Source organism: Pelodiscus sinensis, chromosome 4 (assembly GCF_049634645.1).
Source record: "Pelodiscus sinensis isolate JC-2024 chromosome 4, ASM4963464v1, whole genome shotgun sequence".
Lineage (NCBI taxonomy): Eukaryota > Metazoa > Chordata > Testudines > Trionychidae > Pelodiscus > Pelodiscus sinensis.
This window is the reverse complement of record NC_134714.1, coordinates 30,659,811-30,678,010: the sequence shown is the minus strand read 5'-3', so window position 1 is coordinate 30,678,010 and position 18,200 is coordinate 30,659,811. Positions and strand designations below refer to the sequence as shown.

At 41.0% G+C, this 18,200-nt stretch overlaps 1 protein-coding gene across 2 annotated transcripts in view; it reads left to right on the top strand.

Annotated features, from left to right (window-relative positions):
- SLC24A4 (solute carrier family 24 member 4) overlaps positions 1-18,200 on the top strand; it is a 139,560-nt gene that overhangs the window by 5,148 nt on the left and 116,212 nt on the right. For both annotated transcript variants that reach the window (XM_006133660.4, XM_075926689.1), the window contains exon 2: positions 1,534-1,644. In XM_006133660.4, the coding sequence (XP_006133722.2) occupies positions 1,534-1,644 (111 nt within the window). The remainder of the gene's footprint in view (positions 1-1,533; positions 1,645-18,200) is intronic.

The following is an 18,200-nucleotide window of genomic DNA, read 5'->3' as shown; positions in this document are numbered from 1 at the left end:
AAATGTCATTGCCCTCACAGAAACATGCATGGCAACAAGAGGAAAAGAAGGGTGAGCAAAAAGAATGAGGTAACCCACTGTGCAAAAGCAGTAGTTCCAAGGAAAGGGGGTGTAGCACTAATGGTGGAGGATAATGTACCTATTCAAAAGGCCTGCGCAATAGGAAACAGTGGAAATTAGAAAACAAGGTTGTTATCACAGAGAGGAAATAGATTGAAGTTAAAGTGCATATAGAGGCCCTGGAGAAGGCTGATTCTAATTTTGGGACACCTGTAACTGAGCTAAGAGAAACAAAGGAGATGGTATGACAACTGCACTCTGTGGTGGAGAGCCACTGAGAGGAAGTGCAGTGGATGCCCTGGGTGAAGGATCAGTTGCATCTGGAAGTGTACTAGCCACAAGAAAAAAAAAGTCATTGATGAAATTGATGCCCTGGTGAAGGTGCACACAGTCTGCCTTCAGGGGAGCAAAATTTTAGAGCTGGAGCTAGGCCTTGGATAGAGTCAGTGGCAGATATAGGGCAGGGCGAGGGGACCCCGGGCTTCAAGAAGCCCCGCGCATGTGCCGTGGTGCCACCACGCATGCGCCATGTCAAAGGAGGGGCCCCGCGAAATTGTGCTGCCCTGGGCCCCGCAAAATCCTCATCTGCCCCTGGATAGAGTGGAGAGCTCAGTAGAGGGGAGGAGACCCTGGAGTTCCTCTTTGGGAAGTGCCTGAAGAAGGCAAGCTGAGAGACAACAACAAACAAAACGCTTTTCAGGCAGAGAGGCCTGAGAGAGAAGATAAGTAACCAGGGCAGAGACTATATAGAAGGGACAGTTAACCACAAATAGGATTTGAGGTAGTGGTCCTTTCTGAAGATTTGCCTAGCAAAGTTGGCACCAGAAACAGGAAAAGTGCAGTACTGCCACACCCAGCTTCTCAGAGGCACTGGAAGATGCAAATCAAGCGCAGGATATTTAAATCCTGGGCTTGATTTGCAATTCTGAATGCCTACATTTGCAGCCCTATTACGAAATAGGCTGCAAGTGTAGACATACCCAGAGAGAAAAAGTAGTTGAGGTAATATCTTTTATTACACCAGCTTGGTGGTAGGTACACACTTTGGAGCTAACACAGAGTTTTACATGCTTACATGCTGTATTGAGATTGGTAAATGTAAGGTATCCTGATCCTGCAAGACTTGCTTGGGTGAAAAGTCCATTGATTTCAATGGGAATTTTGCCCCATTAATACATGAAGGATCTGATTGTTTATTTACATCTTTCTGTCTCAACAGCTCACTGACAAAGTCTGGACTAATATAGTTGCCAAAATGTTCTAGTGCTGACTGGATACACATTGATTTAATCTGTTAAACATAAATTAGCTGAAACAAGTGTGCATGTAATTTTTTGAGGAAACAGTATATTGCATTTTACGAGTGTATATGTGTACCGGAAGATTACAACATCTAGCTTAACTTCTCAGTGTTCTTGTTGGATGGATGTACAGAGGTCACAATGCTGACAGGCACTTCTGCATTTAATATAGGACAAGAATCCACTATTACAGACAGAAATGTTTTGTCAGAAGTATGGAGGAATAGAAGATTGATGGCCTCACATAATGTGACACACGAAGAAAAGAACTGTACAGAGCCAGGTAAACCCCAAAAGCTTTCTAGTGTCTTGTAAGCTGTTGAGATCTACTGTATTGTGCAGCCATAGCCCAAGCTGCAGCCTGCAGTAATGTGTCACTGGGCACATAAAAGTGTCAAACATGAAAAAAAGACTGTGCCATGTATAAAAAAGGGTTTATGAGCAAAGTAACTGTGGTACAGCTAAGCACCTCAAAGGTTTTGTCTACTGAAGCTACAAGGTAATGTTCGGACATAAAACTGTGTATGAGTCCTCATGAGGCTTGTCTTGGAGGCTAGATTTCTCACACTTTTTTTCCCTTTTTGGTAATTTTTTTCTGTCTTGTTGCTTGTACATTGTATTGGTAGTAGTGGTGCATTTTATTTTTATTAAACCTAGGATAGTAAATGCTACAAAACTGCAATGCTTATTTAGGTTTATAGTACCATTGAATCAATTTCTGTAAGTTTAATGTTTCACTGAGCTATCTGTTCTGGTTCTTAGCTTCCACCACTGTCAGAATTGCTGTCTTTGAAGAGGAGAGAGAACGGGGGCATCTAAGTATTCCAGGTGCAACAATGAGGGAGTGTAAGGGCTGCAACGGGGGCAATTGCTCAGGAGTTTGGACTATTTCAAAGGGCCCAGAGAGACCCAGCTGAGCAGAAGAGATTCACATGGCTCCTAGCTAAAAGGTGGCAGGTGCACCTTTCGCCCCAATGTTCCTCTGTCCTGCTGCAGGTTAGTGCTTCTGGGGCCTTCCCACTAGCTATGCAGAACTGAGGGAAGGGAATGCTGATGTCACAGGGTGTCTCCCTGCTTCTGTACTCCATCTCTGCATAGCATGGGAGGGGCCCAGGAACAGAGCAAGAGAGCTTTCAGTGAGCATCTTACAGATACAGGTCAGGCATCTCTCAAATATCCGTGCTTGCTCTCTCTGCCCTGTGGATGTCTCTCATTCACCTCCCAACATTATACTTCCTGCAAAGCAATTTTATTTTTTGAAAGTATGCTATTTTAGTGTTTTGATTCGCTTATGCACATCATACATTTTATTTCTCTTACAATTAAATGTAATACTTTATAAATATAAAACATGTCCCAGCGGGAGTAATTTTACCTATAGTAATGTTTAAAACATATATTGTCTAGGTTTTTTGTTTCTACTGATGGTGCACATCTGCACATAACAAAATGTATTGCTCACATGGCTGACAAAAGTAAGAGGGAACATACCAGCAGCGCAGGCACAGCATCGCCCAAATGTCAGGTGGACTGAGTGGAAGGAGGCCCAGTGTCTATACTGCTCTGAGGCCCCGAATTCCTGTCACTGCGCCTGAAGCAGTCACTCTGCCTCATCCTATCAGCCCTGACCCTAGGAGTGGTTGTGTGGAATGACAGAATACTGCCTGATGCCTTCAGTGCTTTCACCCTCCCATCTCTCTTCCCACTATCATCCCTCCCTTTGTGGTTCCTGATAAGGTGGAGGAAGGAAGTTTTAGCAACTACATCACTTCTCCTTGATCAGCCATTGGATGCACTCTTTCTCAAAAGCTGATGGCACCAATTCCATACTACTGCCAATCCCAGTTTACTAGCGGAGTTCAGTCGTTTATTGCCCCTTTCTATAGACCAAGCATCATTACTGCACATCTGCATTTCTAAGGGTGAAGTGAAAAGTTTAACTAATGTCAGTAGGACGCAATTCTTTTATCTATGTTGTCTTGATGATCTAGAATTTCTACATAGGTGTTGGATATATGCAGGATTGGTGCCAAACATTTTTTGGCCACTTTATGGCATGGCTGATTATCATAGAATCATAGGACTGGAAGGGACCTCGAGAGGTCGAGTCCAGCCCCCTGCCCTCAAGGCAGGACCAAGCTCCGTCTACACCATCCCTGACAGATGTCTATCTAACCTGTTCTTAAATATCTCCAGAGAGGGAGATTCCACCACCTCCTTTGGCAATTTATTCCAATATTTGACCACCCTGACAGTTAGGAATTTTTTCCTAATGTCCAATCTAAACTTCCCTTGCTGCACTTTAAGCCCATTACTCCTTGTCCTGTCCTCAGAAACCAAGAGGAACAAATTTTCTCCTTCCTCCTTGTGACACCCTTTTAGATATTTGAAAACCGCTATCATGTCCCCCCTTAATCTTCTTTTTTCCAAACTAAACAAGCCCAGTTCATGAAGCCTGGCTTCATAGGTCATGTTCTCTAGACCTTTAATCATTCTTGTCGCTCTTCTCTGTACCCTTTCCAATTTCTCCACATCTTTCTTGAAATGTGGCGCCCAGAACTGGACACAGTACTCCAGCTGAGGCCTAACTAGTGCAGAGTAGAGCGGCAGAATGACTTCACGAGTTTTGCTTACAACACACCTGTTGATACAACCTAGAATCATATTTGCTTTTTTTGCAACAGCATCACACTGTTGACTCATATTCAACTTGTGGTCCACTATGACCCCTAGATCCCTTTCCGCCATGCTCCTTCCTAGACAGTCGCTTCCCATCTTGTATGTATGGAACTGATTGTTCCTTCCTAAGTGGAGCACTTTGCATTTCTCTTTATATTAAACTTCATCCTGTTTACCTCTGACCATTTCTCTAACTTGCTAAGGTCATTTTGAATTATGTCCCTATCCTCCAAAGAAGTTGCAGCCCCACCCAGTTTGGTATCATCTGCAAACTTAATAAGCTTAGGAGTTTTGTTTTTCTGTCTGCTGTCCCAGAATGGAATGCCCCCTTTTATGGGATGTTCCTGGGGCAGCTGATTGAACGGACAGTCTGGCCAACAAAATTCCAAATCAGTCATGCTACAAAGAGGCCAAAAAATTGGGGGTGGGGAATCTCAAGAGCCCAGCCTAGGGATCCTAAATGGATGGTTCAGACTTACAAGAATGCTAGAAACTGAACATCCTGCTTATTCCAAGTACAGTAACGTCCACCTGTCAGACAACCTAGGGACACCTTCATGATGGTTTTCTTCCACACTTTGAAAGGGTGCTTTATTGTTTCTCCTGTGTGGCTTCTCATAGGATAGGTGACTGAACCTCAAGTTAGTAAGAAAACCATTAGAAAGGTATGGTCATCATTAGTATCTTCATTATTCTAATCAGTTTCCAACCATCTTTTTCACCTTATCCAAATTCTTATTTTCATCTTCCAATAGCCTTATTAGCTCACTGTGCCTTCTGCCCACCATGACTGACTCCAGATTCCCTACTTCTGATGCCACATTGCCTCTTGTTTCAAAATGCTCCCACGATCTCCATTTTCTCCAGAACTCTGAGTAACATTTTGAGAGCAATTACAAGTGGGGAGTGATTAGAATGTTTCTAAGTGGAAGACACACAGCAACATCCAGTCATGTGACTCGGCTGAATCATATTAGAATATTGGAGCAATTGATTTGGATTGCTTCCAACACAGAAGGCATTTTCCACTTATAACTGCATTGAATTGGAGAACACTTCAATAATTTGTCATAGATTAAGAATAATAAATGATAGAATAAATTGCTGTTTATACTCATCTCAAACGAATTGATGAGCTGCTCTGAAATGGAAGTTGTGACTTTTTGCCTTTTTCCCTCCCTGTACAATTCATGAGCTATGTTGATTTACATCAGATGAGGACCTGGCTTAGCATGCCCCTCCTATGGCTATCAGTGGGTACAGATGAAGGATAGCTCACGGGCAGGATATGGCTCAAGAGTTAGTTCAGATTTGTACTGGGAATGTTGGTTAACTCAAAGTTAATTGCAATTTTAAAAAATGATGATTAATCACAGTTTTAAATCACACTGTTAATAGAATATCACTTGACATTTTACAAATACATTTGGATTTTTTCTATTTTCAAATATATTGATTTGTTACAACACAGAGTACAAAATGTACATTGCTTACTTTATATTTATTACAAATATTACACTCTAAAAATGCAAATACTGTGGTGCAATCTCTTTATCGTGAAAGTGCAACTTACAAATGTAGATTTTTTTTTTGTTATATAACTGCACTCAAAAATAATGTAAAACTTCAGAGCCTACAAGTGCACTTAGTCCTGCTTCTTTTTCAGCCAATTGTGAGGTTTGTTTACATCTGCAGGAGCTAATGCTGCCCGCTTCTTATTTACGGTGCCATCTGCAAGTGAGAACAGGCATTTGAATAGAATTTTTGTAGCTGTCATTTCAAGATATTTTTACATGCTAGATATGCTAAACATTTGTATCATACTTCAGCCACCATTCCAGAGGACATGTTTCATGCTGATGATGCTCATTTAAAAAGTGTTAATTAAATTAGTGACTGAACTCCTTGGGGAAGTATGTCTCCAGCTCAGTTATATCCACTTTCTGTCGTATATTTCATGTTGTTATAGCAGTCTTGTATGATGACTCAGAACATATTGTTCATTTTAAGAACACTTTTGCTGCAGATTTGACAAAACACAAAGGAGGTGCCAGTGTGAGATTTCTAAAGATAGATACAGCACTCAACCCAAGGTTTAAGAATCTGAAGTGCCTTCCAAAATCTGAGAGAAACTAGGGGTGCAGCATGCTTTCAAAATTCTTAAAAGAATAATATTCTGATGTGGAAACTTCAAAACCTGAACAATCAAAAAAGAAAACCAGCCTTTTGCTGGTGGCATCTGACTCGCATGGCAAAAATGAACTTGTATTTGTCTGTACTGCTTTGGATCGTTTTTGAGCAGAACCCATTATCAGCATGGATGCATGTCCTCTGGAATGGTGGTTGATGCATGTAGGGACAATCAAATCTTTAGTGAATTTGTCATGTAAATATCTTGTGATGCAGCTACAGCAGTGCCATCCGAACACTTGTTCTCGCTTTCAGGTGACATTCAAGACAAGAAGTGGGCAGCATTATCTCTTGCAAATATAAACAAACTTATATGAGTGATTGGCTGAACAAGTAGGACAGAGTGGACTTGTAGGCGCTAAACTTTTCCATTGTTTTGTTTTAAAGCTAGGGTTGTGGTGTTTTTTTTTAAACATAATTCTACATTTATAAATTCAGTGTTCACAATAAAGAGATTGTGTTACAGTAATTGCAATGGGTGAACTGTAGAATACTATTTCTTTTGGTTTTTTACAATGCAGATATTTGTAATAAAAATATAAACTGAGCACTGTACACTTTGTATTTTGTATTTGTCATTGAAATATATATACAGTAGACTTCTGATAATCCAGAACCTTTGGGACCTAGGCGGTGGATATTATTGGATATGCCGGACTATCAGGAGGTACTATAAGCTGGTTATATATATATACACACACACACACACACACACACTATACACTGTATATAAAGTGTTTTTAAATCTTTTTATTGTATATACAGTATACTGTAATGCGTTAGTTTATTAAACCCTTTTTTACACTTTTAGCTCCGTGCAGCAGCTGCTGCTGCTTTCTTGTGACTCACTTTTTGCCGAAGCGCTCACACTAGGCTCTTGCCATTTTGATGCCGGACTACTGGAGTTTTACTGTATTTGAAAATGTTGAAAATATCCAAAATATCCAAAATATTTAAATCTATTATTTTTAATAGTGCAATTAACCACTTAATCAATTAAATTAATTTTCAAAATCACTTGACAGCTCTAATTTTCACCTTTTTTTAAAAAAAAGATACATTGTAGCATTCAGTTCTCTACATCAGTTTAATGGAGGACAAAAATTCACAATACATAACATCCCTCATACAATGTGCTTGCTAGCAGCAGGTGCATCTTTCATGGAGCACATGCTGTTTGAACTAGAGTAAGTAGAGGATCCTCTGACTTTGTAGTCTTCAGTTCAAGATTTGAGTACTTCAGGAATTCAGCCAGAGATTATGGACCTGTCGCAAGTAGATTTGGGTAAGAGGTAACGTTTTGTCACCTATGATGTGCTGGAGGTCAGGTGATCATGATGGCCTCTCTGACCTTAAAGGCTGAATCCCATTGCAAAAGTATGGAAAGAAAACAAAAGCAGGATACTCTGATCTCCATTATACCAGTATAAATTCAGAGTAACTCTGACATCAGTGGCATATATACTGAAGTAACTGAGTCAGGATAAGGCCCAGCAGACATTAAACTGATGTATGTGTTACACTTTAGTTATTCAGGCTTTAGATTTGTCAGGCATACTGTAAATTGTAAATAAACTACAGATATTTTTGCTAGTATATTTCAGTTAACACAATGAGAGCCTAGTGCTGTTCCCACAGAAGTTAATAATGTTCTCATTGACTCTAATGGCAACAAATTGATTCCCAAACATCTTGCTAAGACAGGGAAAGCCCACTTTATCACAAACTTTTTTCATATATAATACCTTCTCCCCCATTAGCCTTATTTAATAAACACTCTACCTGGATAAATACACTGTTCTCAGGATACATATGGATTATGGAGCTATTTTGGGTTACTGGAAATATCTTGAAATAGCAATGCCACATCTTTAAACTCACTATTTCTCAAAATAGCCGGCGCACTATTCTGGAATTCCTGTGACTCTCATTCTATAAGGGTTAAGGGATTTGTTGGAATACTGTAGTACCTTATTTTGAAATTCGGCGCTGTCTACACAATGCCAGATTTTAAAATAAGCTCTTTCGACCTAGACTCAGAATAAGCTATGCAATTTGCATAACACAAATTGTGTAGCTTATTCCAACAGAAGGGTACTGTCTAGACACACCCTCAATGTGTAGTAAGACTGTTATTTAAAGCACTTGATAAAAGTTAGGTATTTTAATTCTCACCACCATTTTAATACTTCAGCAACACTATATAGCAGGAATCGGAGGGGTAACCATGTTAGTCTGAATCTGCATAAACAATGAGAAGTCCTGTGGCACCTTATAGACTGACAGATTTATTGGAGCATAAGCTTTCATGGGCTAAGACCCACTTCTAACATGCATCTGACAAAGTGGGTCTTAGCCCATGAAAGCTTATGCTCCAATAAATCTGTTAGTCGATAAGGTGCCACAGGACTTCTCATTGTTTATACTATATAGCAGGAGCTCTTAAATTTCATTGCATTGTGACCCACTTATGACAGCAAAAACTACTGCACCTCCATGGGGAAGGTGAAGCCTGAGGTCTTTCAAGTTCTTCTGCCCTAGGTGGTTGTGTGGGGATGGGAGGGAACTAAAACCTGAGCGCTGGTTCCCAGGGTGGAAATAGGTCTAACACCAGCTCTGGCAATTTCTTTAAAATGGGGTCATAACCTACAGTTTGGGAAGATGCTGATATATAGTAAATGCTGATGTAAGCTTTATTCTTTTTCCTATAGAATATAACTCCCCTTTTCATGCAGTGCCTTTTAAGGTATGTTTGTTGTTATTAAAAGGCTGTAATAGCCTAGATCATATTCCGAGTTTGCAACTAGAGTGCCCAAGTGATGACTACCTTTTGAAAGGTTTTGTTTAGCATTTTAATTTAAAAGCTGAAACATGATCCACTGGTAGTAATATGCTTTAATGCAGTATTTCTTAAAAAATGGCATAAACGCTGTTTTTGAATAGATAAAGGACATTTTTATGCTTAAGACTCTGGACTTGGATTCAAGATTCACTTTTCAGATCAGCCACTTCCCATGTTGCCTTCATTAAATCACTTAACATATATCCTCAGTTTCTCAGCTATAAAAAATGGAGATAATACAGGTTGAACCTCTGTCAACTGGGACTCCCTGATCCAGCAACATCCGTGTTCTGGCAGGACCCAGCGAGCCTTTCCGGTGGGATCAGGAGTATGGTGAACTGCAGCAGGACTACCTGGAAGGTTCAGGAGCACAGCATGCAGGGAGCTGGGCTGGCACTAGACTAATTGGTAGCAGGGAAGGGGATAAGAGGACTAACAGGGCAGCAAGACTGACAGCATGGGGGGAGTGGGCCAGGAGGCTGGTGGCCACTCCAGGACTGGGGGAGCTGGTAGCAGGGGGGCTAGATATGACCTACCCTGATCCAGCAAAATCCCCCATCCAGGACCAGTCAAGTCCCGAGGGTGCCAGACCAGGGAGATCCAACTTGTAATTGTTTCCCCCATCCTTTGATTATAAGAAAATCTAAATACTGAGCTCATCAAGCCCTGAGGTGTCTCTTGTTGTGTCTGTACAGTGCCTTCAGAGGGGCTCTGATCTCACTATTGTAATACAAAAGCCTGTAATATGCTCTGCAAATGCTCAATATCTTTCATAACTACTTCAGTTTTTCTGCTCTGAGGCACAGACTAAAACCATTAATTTATCAATAGCAGGCAAGTTTTGAACTCAAATGTTACTTTATTCACATCCCAAACTTCCAAAGTGCCACCAAATATTTAGCACATTTTTATATTAGTTTCAGGCTAAAAAACTGAAAACAAGATAATGCACAAGAGTTTCAGATACACAATTCTTAAATGGAGAGAGTAACTCTCATTAAACCTGCTACAGAAAGGTTAACTAACCAGCAAGCAGAAACGTATCTCAGTTGCTAGTTGCTATTCCAGTAACTAGTTGCTAGTTGCCTCTTGTCTTGTAAAAAATAGTCTCTGGAATCTCTCTTGAATTTCTAGATGAAGCCCTGCATAGATATGTAATTTTATATCTGATCTGTATTTGAAAAAGTGAGTTGGGGATATCCACATCCACAAATGTGGATACCCAGAGATATAAAGAGGATTATCCATGGATTCACAGGGCTCTATCTATGGATACTGAATGCTGAACTCTATTGTCTGGGATCTCACTTGGATAATTTCTGTTTCCTAAGGGAGTGAGAGCTGTGATTTAAAGGTATTTTTAGTGGAGTTGTGGAGGGCAACTGACAGACATTTTAAGAAGCTTGAGAGTCAATCAGAACTTAGACCTAGAACTAGCTTCCAACATTTCATGTCAGACTTATTGATGGGGTCATTAAAAGGTCTGGCAGAAGGAAGATGCCATTAAAGTTGTAAGGACAGAAATGTCTTGTTCATGGTTTTTTGCTTCTTGTGAAATAATTTCTGAAAAGAGATTAATTTGAATCTGAGTTAGAATTCAAAGACTAACCAATTAGGGTATGTCTACACTACCCCGCTAGTTCGAACTAGCGGGGTAATGTAGGCATACCGCAATTGCAAATGAAGCCTGAGATTTGAATTTCCCGGGCTTCATTTGCATAAGCCGGGCACCGCCATTTTTAAATCCCGGCTGGTTCGAACCCCGTGCCGTGCGGCTACACGCGGCACGAACTAGGTAGTTCGAACTAGGCTTCCTAGTTCGAACTACCGTTACTCCTCATTCCACGAAAAATTCAAATCCCGGGCTTCATTTGCAATTGCGGTATGCCTACATTACCCTCCTATTTCGAAATAGGAGGGTAGTGTAGACATACCCTGAGTTGCCTAAGCTGTTTTGTTTCACCATTCTAAAAACCAACACCCGAAACAGTAAAAAGCAGTGAAACAGATCTCTGCATTTTGGCACCACCTTCCAGCAGGGTTTCCTTGAGAGTGAGATCACAAGATGAACTCGAGGGTAACTTATTCATTTCCCAGGTCTGTGCGCCATACCAGGAGGTAGTTAAACACATAGTAACTACATATCTAACTAAACCTGACATTTAACAACACAGTAAACAAAAATGGATGAAACAAATGTCATTAACTACATGTACCCCTATTGTTGGACTTAAAATTATTACATGATACAATCACTATTTCTTGTGACTCATGTTCATATGCTGTTAATTTTTCTATGGTATAAAGCATATTATATGGATAATGTCATTCTTAAAATTTGTTTGTTTAAATTGGAAATGATCCTGAACCAAAATCAGTTCCCAAAAACTAGAGAAGTTCAGAATAAAATGTAAATGTTGTGAATGGATGCTCTCTCTTTCTCTCATGCTCTGAACCAAAACTCCAGCTTCGGATACTCTGGAATTTTAACTGTGGGTTGAGATCTAAACTTTGCAGCTTGAAGCCAGCTTTAGTATTTAGACCTTGGGTTCACATGACTGCATGACCATGTATGGAGCACCTTACAATACCCCTGTAAGGTAGGACAGTACTACTATCTTATCTTGCCTAAGGTCACGTAGGAAATATGTGGCAGAGTATAGCATTGAACCAAGGTCTCCTGAGTGCCAACATAACATCTTACTTATGAGACCATCCACTTAAAAAAAATCTTTTAGGGTCTCAGCAAAATACCCACTGGCTTCAGTAGGAGAGGACTGGACTCCTGAGTTGAGATTTCTCAAAATTAATGTTAATAAAACTGGGACATTCACATCTCCTTAGGCAGTTTTGGAAATCTCAGCCTTCATTAAACTATGTGCATGTGTTTATTTTGGATGTACCTTTTCCCTATAGTGTTGTTGTTTAGCTAGGCTCTTAACGATTCCTCCTCCACTAAATCCATACAGAAATTCTAGACAGTTTTCTGTTGGTAGAAAGGCCATATTTGCATCTGTTAACCTTAAACATACTGACTATTTTCACTTACTTTTCTATTTTATGCCTACTTTGCCACTATTATTGTCCCTGATACATAGACACGTATTGCAATTATCATGGAAAATGCTCCTATCTTTTTGTATCGTGCATGGTTATGCTCACACTTTGCTCCAGTGTTCTTGAAAATTGGGGTTGTAAAGCCATGGTAAATGTTAATCAATGCTTCAGAAGTCAGCCAGGATAGGACAAAGTATTTGAGATGCTAGATTGCTTAATAGATTTTAAAACATTGCCACTGTTTTTGGATTTTAAACATGAGGCACTGGTTTGTGATCTGTTTCTACACTGTGTAATACGTTTAAGTGCTGTATTTTCCAGTCTTGTTTGGCTTTCTTGCTTGCTTGTCCCAATTCTCCCAGTGTCTGTCATTAAATCCCTCTTTGCCTAATCTTATCCAAGGAAAAATTAAAAATCTAGATGGGGGACTGAGAAAGGAAATGCTCCCTTAAAATTGTATCACTTCTTAAAATGCCCCTCTCCCTAACAAAAGTGCTATGGATGACAGTCTGGTCCTTTTGAAGATATTTCTTGACCAGCTGACTTTTGAGTCAGCTAGAGAAGAATCTTTCCTTACACAGTGATTCCTGTTTTTTTTTCAATACCATTCTGAAGTTCCCAATGGAAATGAGCTAGATGGTATCCCAGATTCAAGTTTTATAGCTTTGAAATGCCTAATGTTCATGTTATTGAGGGGTTAATTTCCCCAGGGAATGGAAAGAAACCTCTGTGGCTTGGTAGGGTTGTAAATTCGTGTTTAAAAAGTTAACCAGTTAAATGCTATGTTTAAGTGGTTAACTCTGGAGCAACCCCCTCCCGTGATGTAGTGGGCACAGCCGGGCTGGAGCAATTACTGGTTAACTGGTTATCAGTTAGGCATGCTGGTAAGGCCAATGCTTACCAGGTAGCCAGTTAACTCTTTGCCTCTATACTTGGTAACAAAATACCCACTGGCTTCACCAAATAAGGCTAGGATGGAGTCCCTATAGTTGGGGTGAGGTGCTTAACTTGCTGCGCCCTCCTGGTGCTCCTGCCAGTGAGCACGGGGTCAGGACATGGGGCTTGTCCTGCCCGCTCTGTCCGCCTGGCATTGCTGCCGGAGAGCATGGGTCAGGAGCTTATAAATCCTATTCACCAATGCTGCTCTCTGGCAAGTGTGCCAGGTGGGAGGAGCAGAACAAGTCTTCGACCAGGCTCTGTGGCTGGAGCACTGGAAGGGAAGAACAGGGCAAGCCTCGCACCCCAACCCCAGATCTCGGCAGCAGCAACACAGTGTGGAGCTGTGCAAGAGGAAAGCTGAGATGGGGGTGGGTGTGCCTGAATGATAAGTGAGTAGGCCATGGACCACTCAGGCCCACCCATGACTCTGCCACTGGTGATATTACACTTCCCTTTTCCTTCCTCATTGTCTACTGTAGGCTCTTGTATATGACCCTTGTTCATTCCTTCACTGTCAGTAACACCACATTTGAATGTCCATGTACCTTTTTTTTTCCAACTCTGTTTCCCTCCCTTAACCAGTCTAGAAAGTAGCTATTCTCTGCTCCTCCAAATCTGTTCTCCCAATCCACTCCAGTCACAATTCTTTCAAGAAATCAGCTGACTAATGTTGGATGGCTTGAGAGAAAGTCACATTATTAATATTATTAAAACAACTGTAGCATGGAGAGATCTAACTGAGATTGGGTGTCTATTGCCCCAGGGACCGTCAAAATACAGAGGTGGTCCTTGTTTCAAACAGTGTACAATTTAAATAGACAAGTCAAAGGGAGGGAAGGGAAACCAAGGTAAAATGACTCACCCAAGTCCATGTCAGAGCTAGGAATTTTTTTATCAAGCTGAATTCATAGCAAGTACATGATAGCTATGAGATCTGCTGTTACCCACATCCCATCCTTCCCCTGTCACATTCTCTTTTCTTGCTTCCCGAATGTACAATATTTCCAAATGCAATGTAAGTAGTGTCTTTCTACATGGTATTCACAGCACCTAGTGAACAGGACATTGATCCTGCAGTGTCTATGAATATGAAATAATTTATAGTACATAAAAGTGTGTATTCAGTGTTTTTATGAAGTCTCAGTAAAGTGGAGTGAAAGTCCAGAACTGCTTCACCACACTTAACAGAACTTTGACGCTTCTTACTGTGAAGCTCATAGTTTTTAAAAGAGAAGTTTCATGCTGTTCCCTGAGGAGTGGAGCAATTATCTTTTACCATATATGTATTCAGTGCTACATCCAAAGTGATTATCACCTCCTGCTTCTCCTTTGCTCTGGCTGAGAGGAAGAGATCTATCACACGTAGGGAACAGTGAAGTGGAATCTTTCCTTGATTATTCCCACTGGGCTGAGAGAGGTACCTGGCTGGCTTAACTCTAGTAGTACCCCAGAGGAGTGAAGACTTGGCCTCTAGGGGAGATCTTCATTGCATAGTAAACCAAGGCTCCAGGTCTGGCCTTACCGTGAGGCAAACTGAGGCGGCCACCTCAGGTGCCAGACTGTGTGTGTGTGTGTGGGGGGGGGGGGGGGGGGGGCGGGTTGCCACTAGGACCCAGAGTGTAGAAAATTGTGTCTGCTGTTGGTGCAGTGAGGGAGCATGGGGGCATCATTTGAGCTCCCCGCCTCAGGTGCCAGAATGTTGTGGGCCAGCCCTGCAAGGCTCCTACAAGGCTATCCTTCAGAGTTGTTGACTCGAGTCCCATGACTTGAACTCAAGTCCGACTTAAGTCGCCGACGTGACGTGACTTTATACTTGACTCAAGTTCATTGTCTGTGACTTGAGACTTGCTAATTTTGTTAAATCGACTTGGTGAAAAAATTGTCTGAAAATGCCATTGTTCTTATGCGCCCAGAGTGGCGATCATGACCTCGCCTCCCAGCTGGGGCTCCTAGGCTGGGAGGCGGGGCTGCGATAGCCACTCTGGATGCATCAGAAGCCTAGCAGGGACGGGGGGAGTGACTAGGAGTCCTAGCTACTCCCCCCCCCACTTCTGATGTGCCCAGAGCGATGATCGCAGCCCTTCCTCCCCACCTGGGAGTCCCAGCTGGGAGGTGGGGGCTGCGATCGCCACTCTGGGCACATCAGAAGCATGGTGCGGACGGGGGGAGTGGCTGGGAGTCCCAGCCACTCCCCCTACCCCCGCCAGGCTTCTGTGCAATCACAGGTTCCTAGCGCCGATCATGGCCCCACCTTCTAGCCGCTCCCTCTCTCCCACACCAGGCTTCCATCCAGTGCGTAGCCAGAAAAATCAGAAAATACCAGACTGTCCGGTAGAATACCGGACACCTGGGAACCCTAAGTACTTCAGTCAAGTAAACAATTATTATATGCGTGAAGATGCAAGATTTCAGATTTGTAAAAAATACATTGATAAAAATATCATGTTTACTTGTCAACAATATGCTGCGTTGTGGGTTACTTTTCTTTCAAAACGATGCAATACATGGTGAATGTGTTCCATTGTTTGTTTGTTGTTTTGAATGCATCTAGGCACAATTTCCAGTTTTAACAGAGATACGACAACAATGCAAAAATAGTCTATTGGCTTGGAATTTGCGAAAATCTTATTGATTGTATGTGTGTCTATTTATGAAATTTTACATTAATATGCCATTTTTGAAATTTCCAAGTGAACAAAAAGAAAAAAAAATTAAAATAAAAAAGTTAATATCCATCTCTGAAGAATGAGCAAAAAAACTCAAAATGTCATCAACTTTGGATTTATTGATTTGACCAAAAAAACCAGAGAAAACACAATCAGCGAAGTGCAAATTCTATGGGGTTGTAGTCACTGATGACATTGCAACAACTTCCAATTTTTTGCACCATATCAAAACCCATCCAGGAAAGCACAGTGATTACAAAAACTATCTGTGACAAACCACGATGGATCCCACCTCACAATGTAAAATATCGGATTTCATTATAAAGCATGATGATCAAGGTATTTATGGAATAAATCATCCCAAACAAAGAAGAATAGTCACTTCTTTGGTTAGGGAACTGATAATCGGTTGCTCACTACCACTTTCAATAGGAGAAAAACCGCAGTTCAGGCAATTTTGTCATGTGTTGGATCCCAAATCACGAGAAATAAGTAGGTCTTCAGTTATGACAGAACTGGACAATTTGTACCATAATGTGAAAGCTGATGTGTTGGCACTTTTTACTGAGATGGACACAATTGCATTGATGCTTGACATCTGGTCAGATAGAAGAATGAGAGGTTTTTTGGGAGTAACAGCCACATAAGGTACGCACTCGTGACAAAATTGTCATCATGTGAAAGGTTCCTTGGCCAGCATACTGGTGAGAACATTGCAGAAGTGTTTGAGAACATATGTGATTCTTATAAAATCAAGGATAAAATTAGATATGTTATAACAGACAATGCTGAGAACATGCGTAAAGTATTTACCATAGCTTTTAACAACCATGAATCAGAGCAGCAAATTGATATGCAAGATAACATTTTGGAAAATGAAGAATTATGGGAAGACTTAAACACAGAAGTCATTACATCAGTCATCCATCATGTAAACTCAAGCGGACCTCGAATTAAGAGACTAAGTTGCTTTGCTCATACTCTGCAACTCACTGTTGGGGATGGTCTCAAGAAAGCGAAGTTATATGGTACCTAGGCAAAAGTGTCAAAAATCGGCAGCCTTCTTCACACAAGTACCCTATTCAAGGAAGCCTTTGAAGGAAGGTTTGGTCTTCAAGCTAGTATTCCCCAAACCAATGCCACCAGGTGGAACAGTACTCTCAGACAAATAAATGCTTTTTTGTCTTTGGATGAAGAAAAGCTGAAACACATGCTTGAAGAACAAAACCAGTATAATTTAAAACCCAGCAAAAGGGATTATTCCCAACTAAGAGAACTAGCATTGCTACTCCAGCCATTTCTGGATGTCACAGATAAAGTGCAAGGTGAACAGCATGTTACGATTTCAACAGTGGTACCATCAATATTTGGACTATACCACCACCTTTTGGAATTTATTCCAACATACTTGGGGAACATGGTTACAGCTTTAAGAAGCAGTATTGGAAAAACGTTTCATTGGCATTTGCATTAATGCTGGTTTGATACCATTACCAAATCCTTTGGATGACACAGAAAAATCACTATTGGTTTTCAGTCATTTCATGTACTTTCTGGTGGCCGTGTTAGACCCTAATTTTTGCTTCTGGTGGCTGGAAAAAAATTAGTTCTGATGATGCTAAAACTAATGCTGTGAAAGCAGAAATTTTCACAACTTCAGAAGTTTTGTTCAAATCCTCACAGTTTGTCTGCCTCTAGCTGTACTGGCCATGACAATGTCTCAAACTCTGATGCTGATGGCCCACTAGTAAAAAATCAAAACTTGCATCCTCACTGTATGTTTATTGAAGGCCAGCTAACACCACCACACCACAGCCAGGAAATTTTGATGATGAGCTGTGGTGTTATCAAGAGCTAGCTGCTAAGATACCCCCAACAGATGATGGAATTGATGTGATGTCTTTCTGGAAAAGTCATGGAGAAAGCCTTCCATTGTTGCATAAGGCTGCTATGAGTGTGTTTATGGTTCCTGCCAGTAATGCACCGGTTGAAAGGGTGTTTAGCCAAGGAGGGATTGTAATGCGCCCACATTATGCCAGACTGGGTGATAATGTGGTGGAAAAGATAATATTTCTCAAATGTAATACTGAATACTAACTTTGTTAATGAATGAAGACTTCTTTTTTATTTCTAATTTCATTTTGTGCACCTAGTTTTACATAGCTGTAGCTCAAGGCTGCTATGAATGTTTGTATAAATACATAAAGTGTGTAGTTTGTTACTTTTTAGCTGAGTAGTCAAAAACTAAATAAGACTACTAGTAGTTAGCAAGTACGGCAAATACGATTTGGATTTATGTTAATAAATGAAAACATAGTGATTATTGTTGTTTATTGATATTGATGGCTTGTACAAAAGTGACTTGACATTTTTAAAATTAAGCCTTGAGACTCAACTTGGGACTTGACTCGAAAGCGGCTTTAGGGACTCGAGACTCGACTTGGACTTGACAATGATGACTTGACG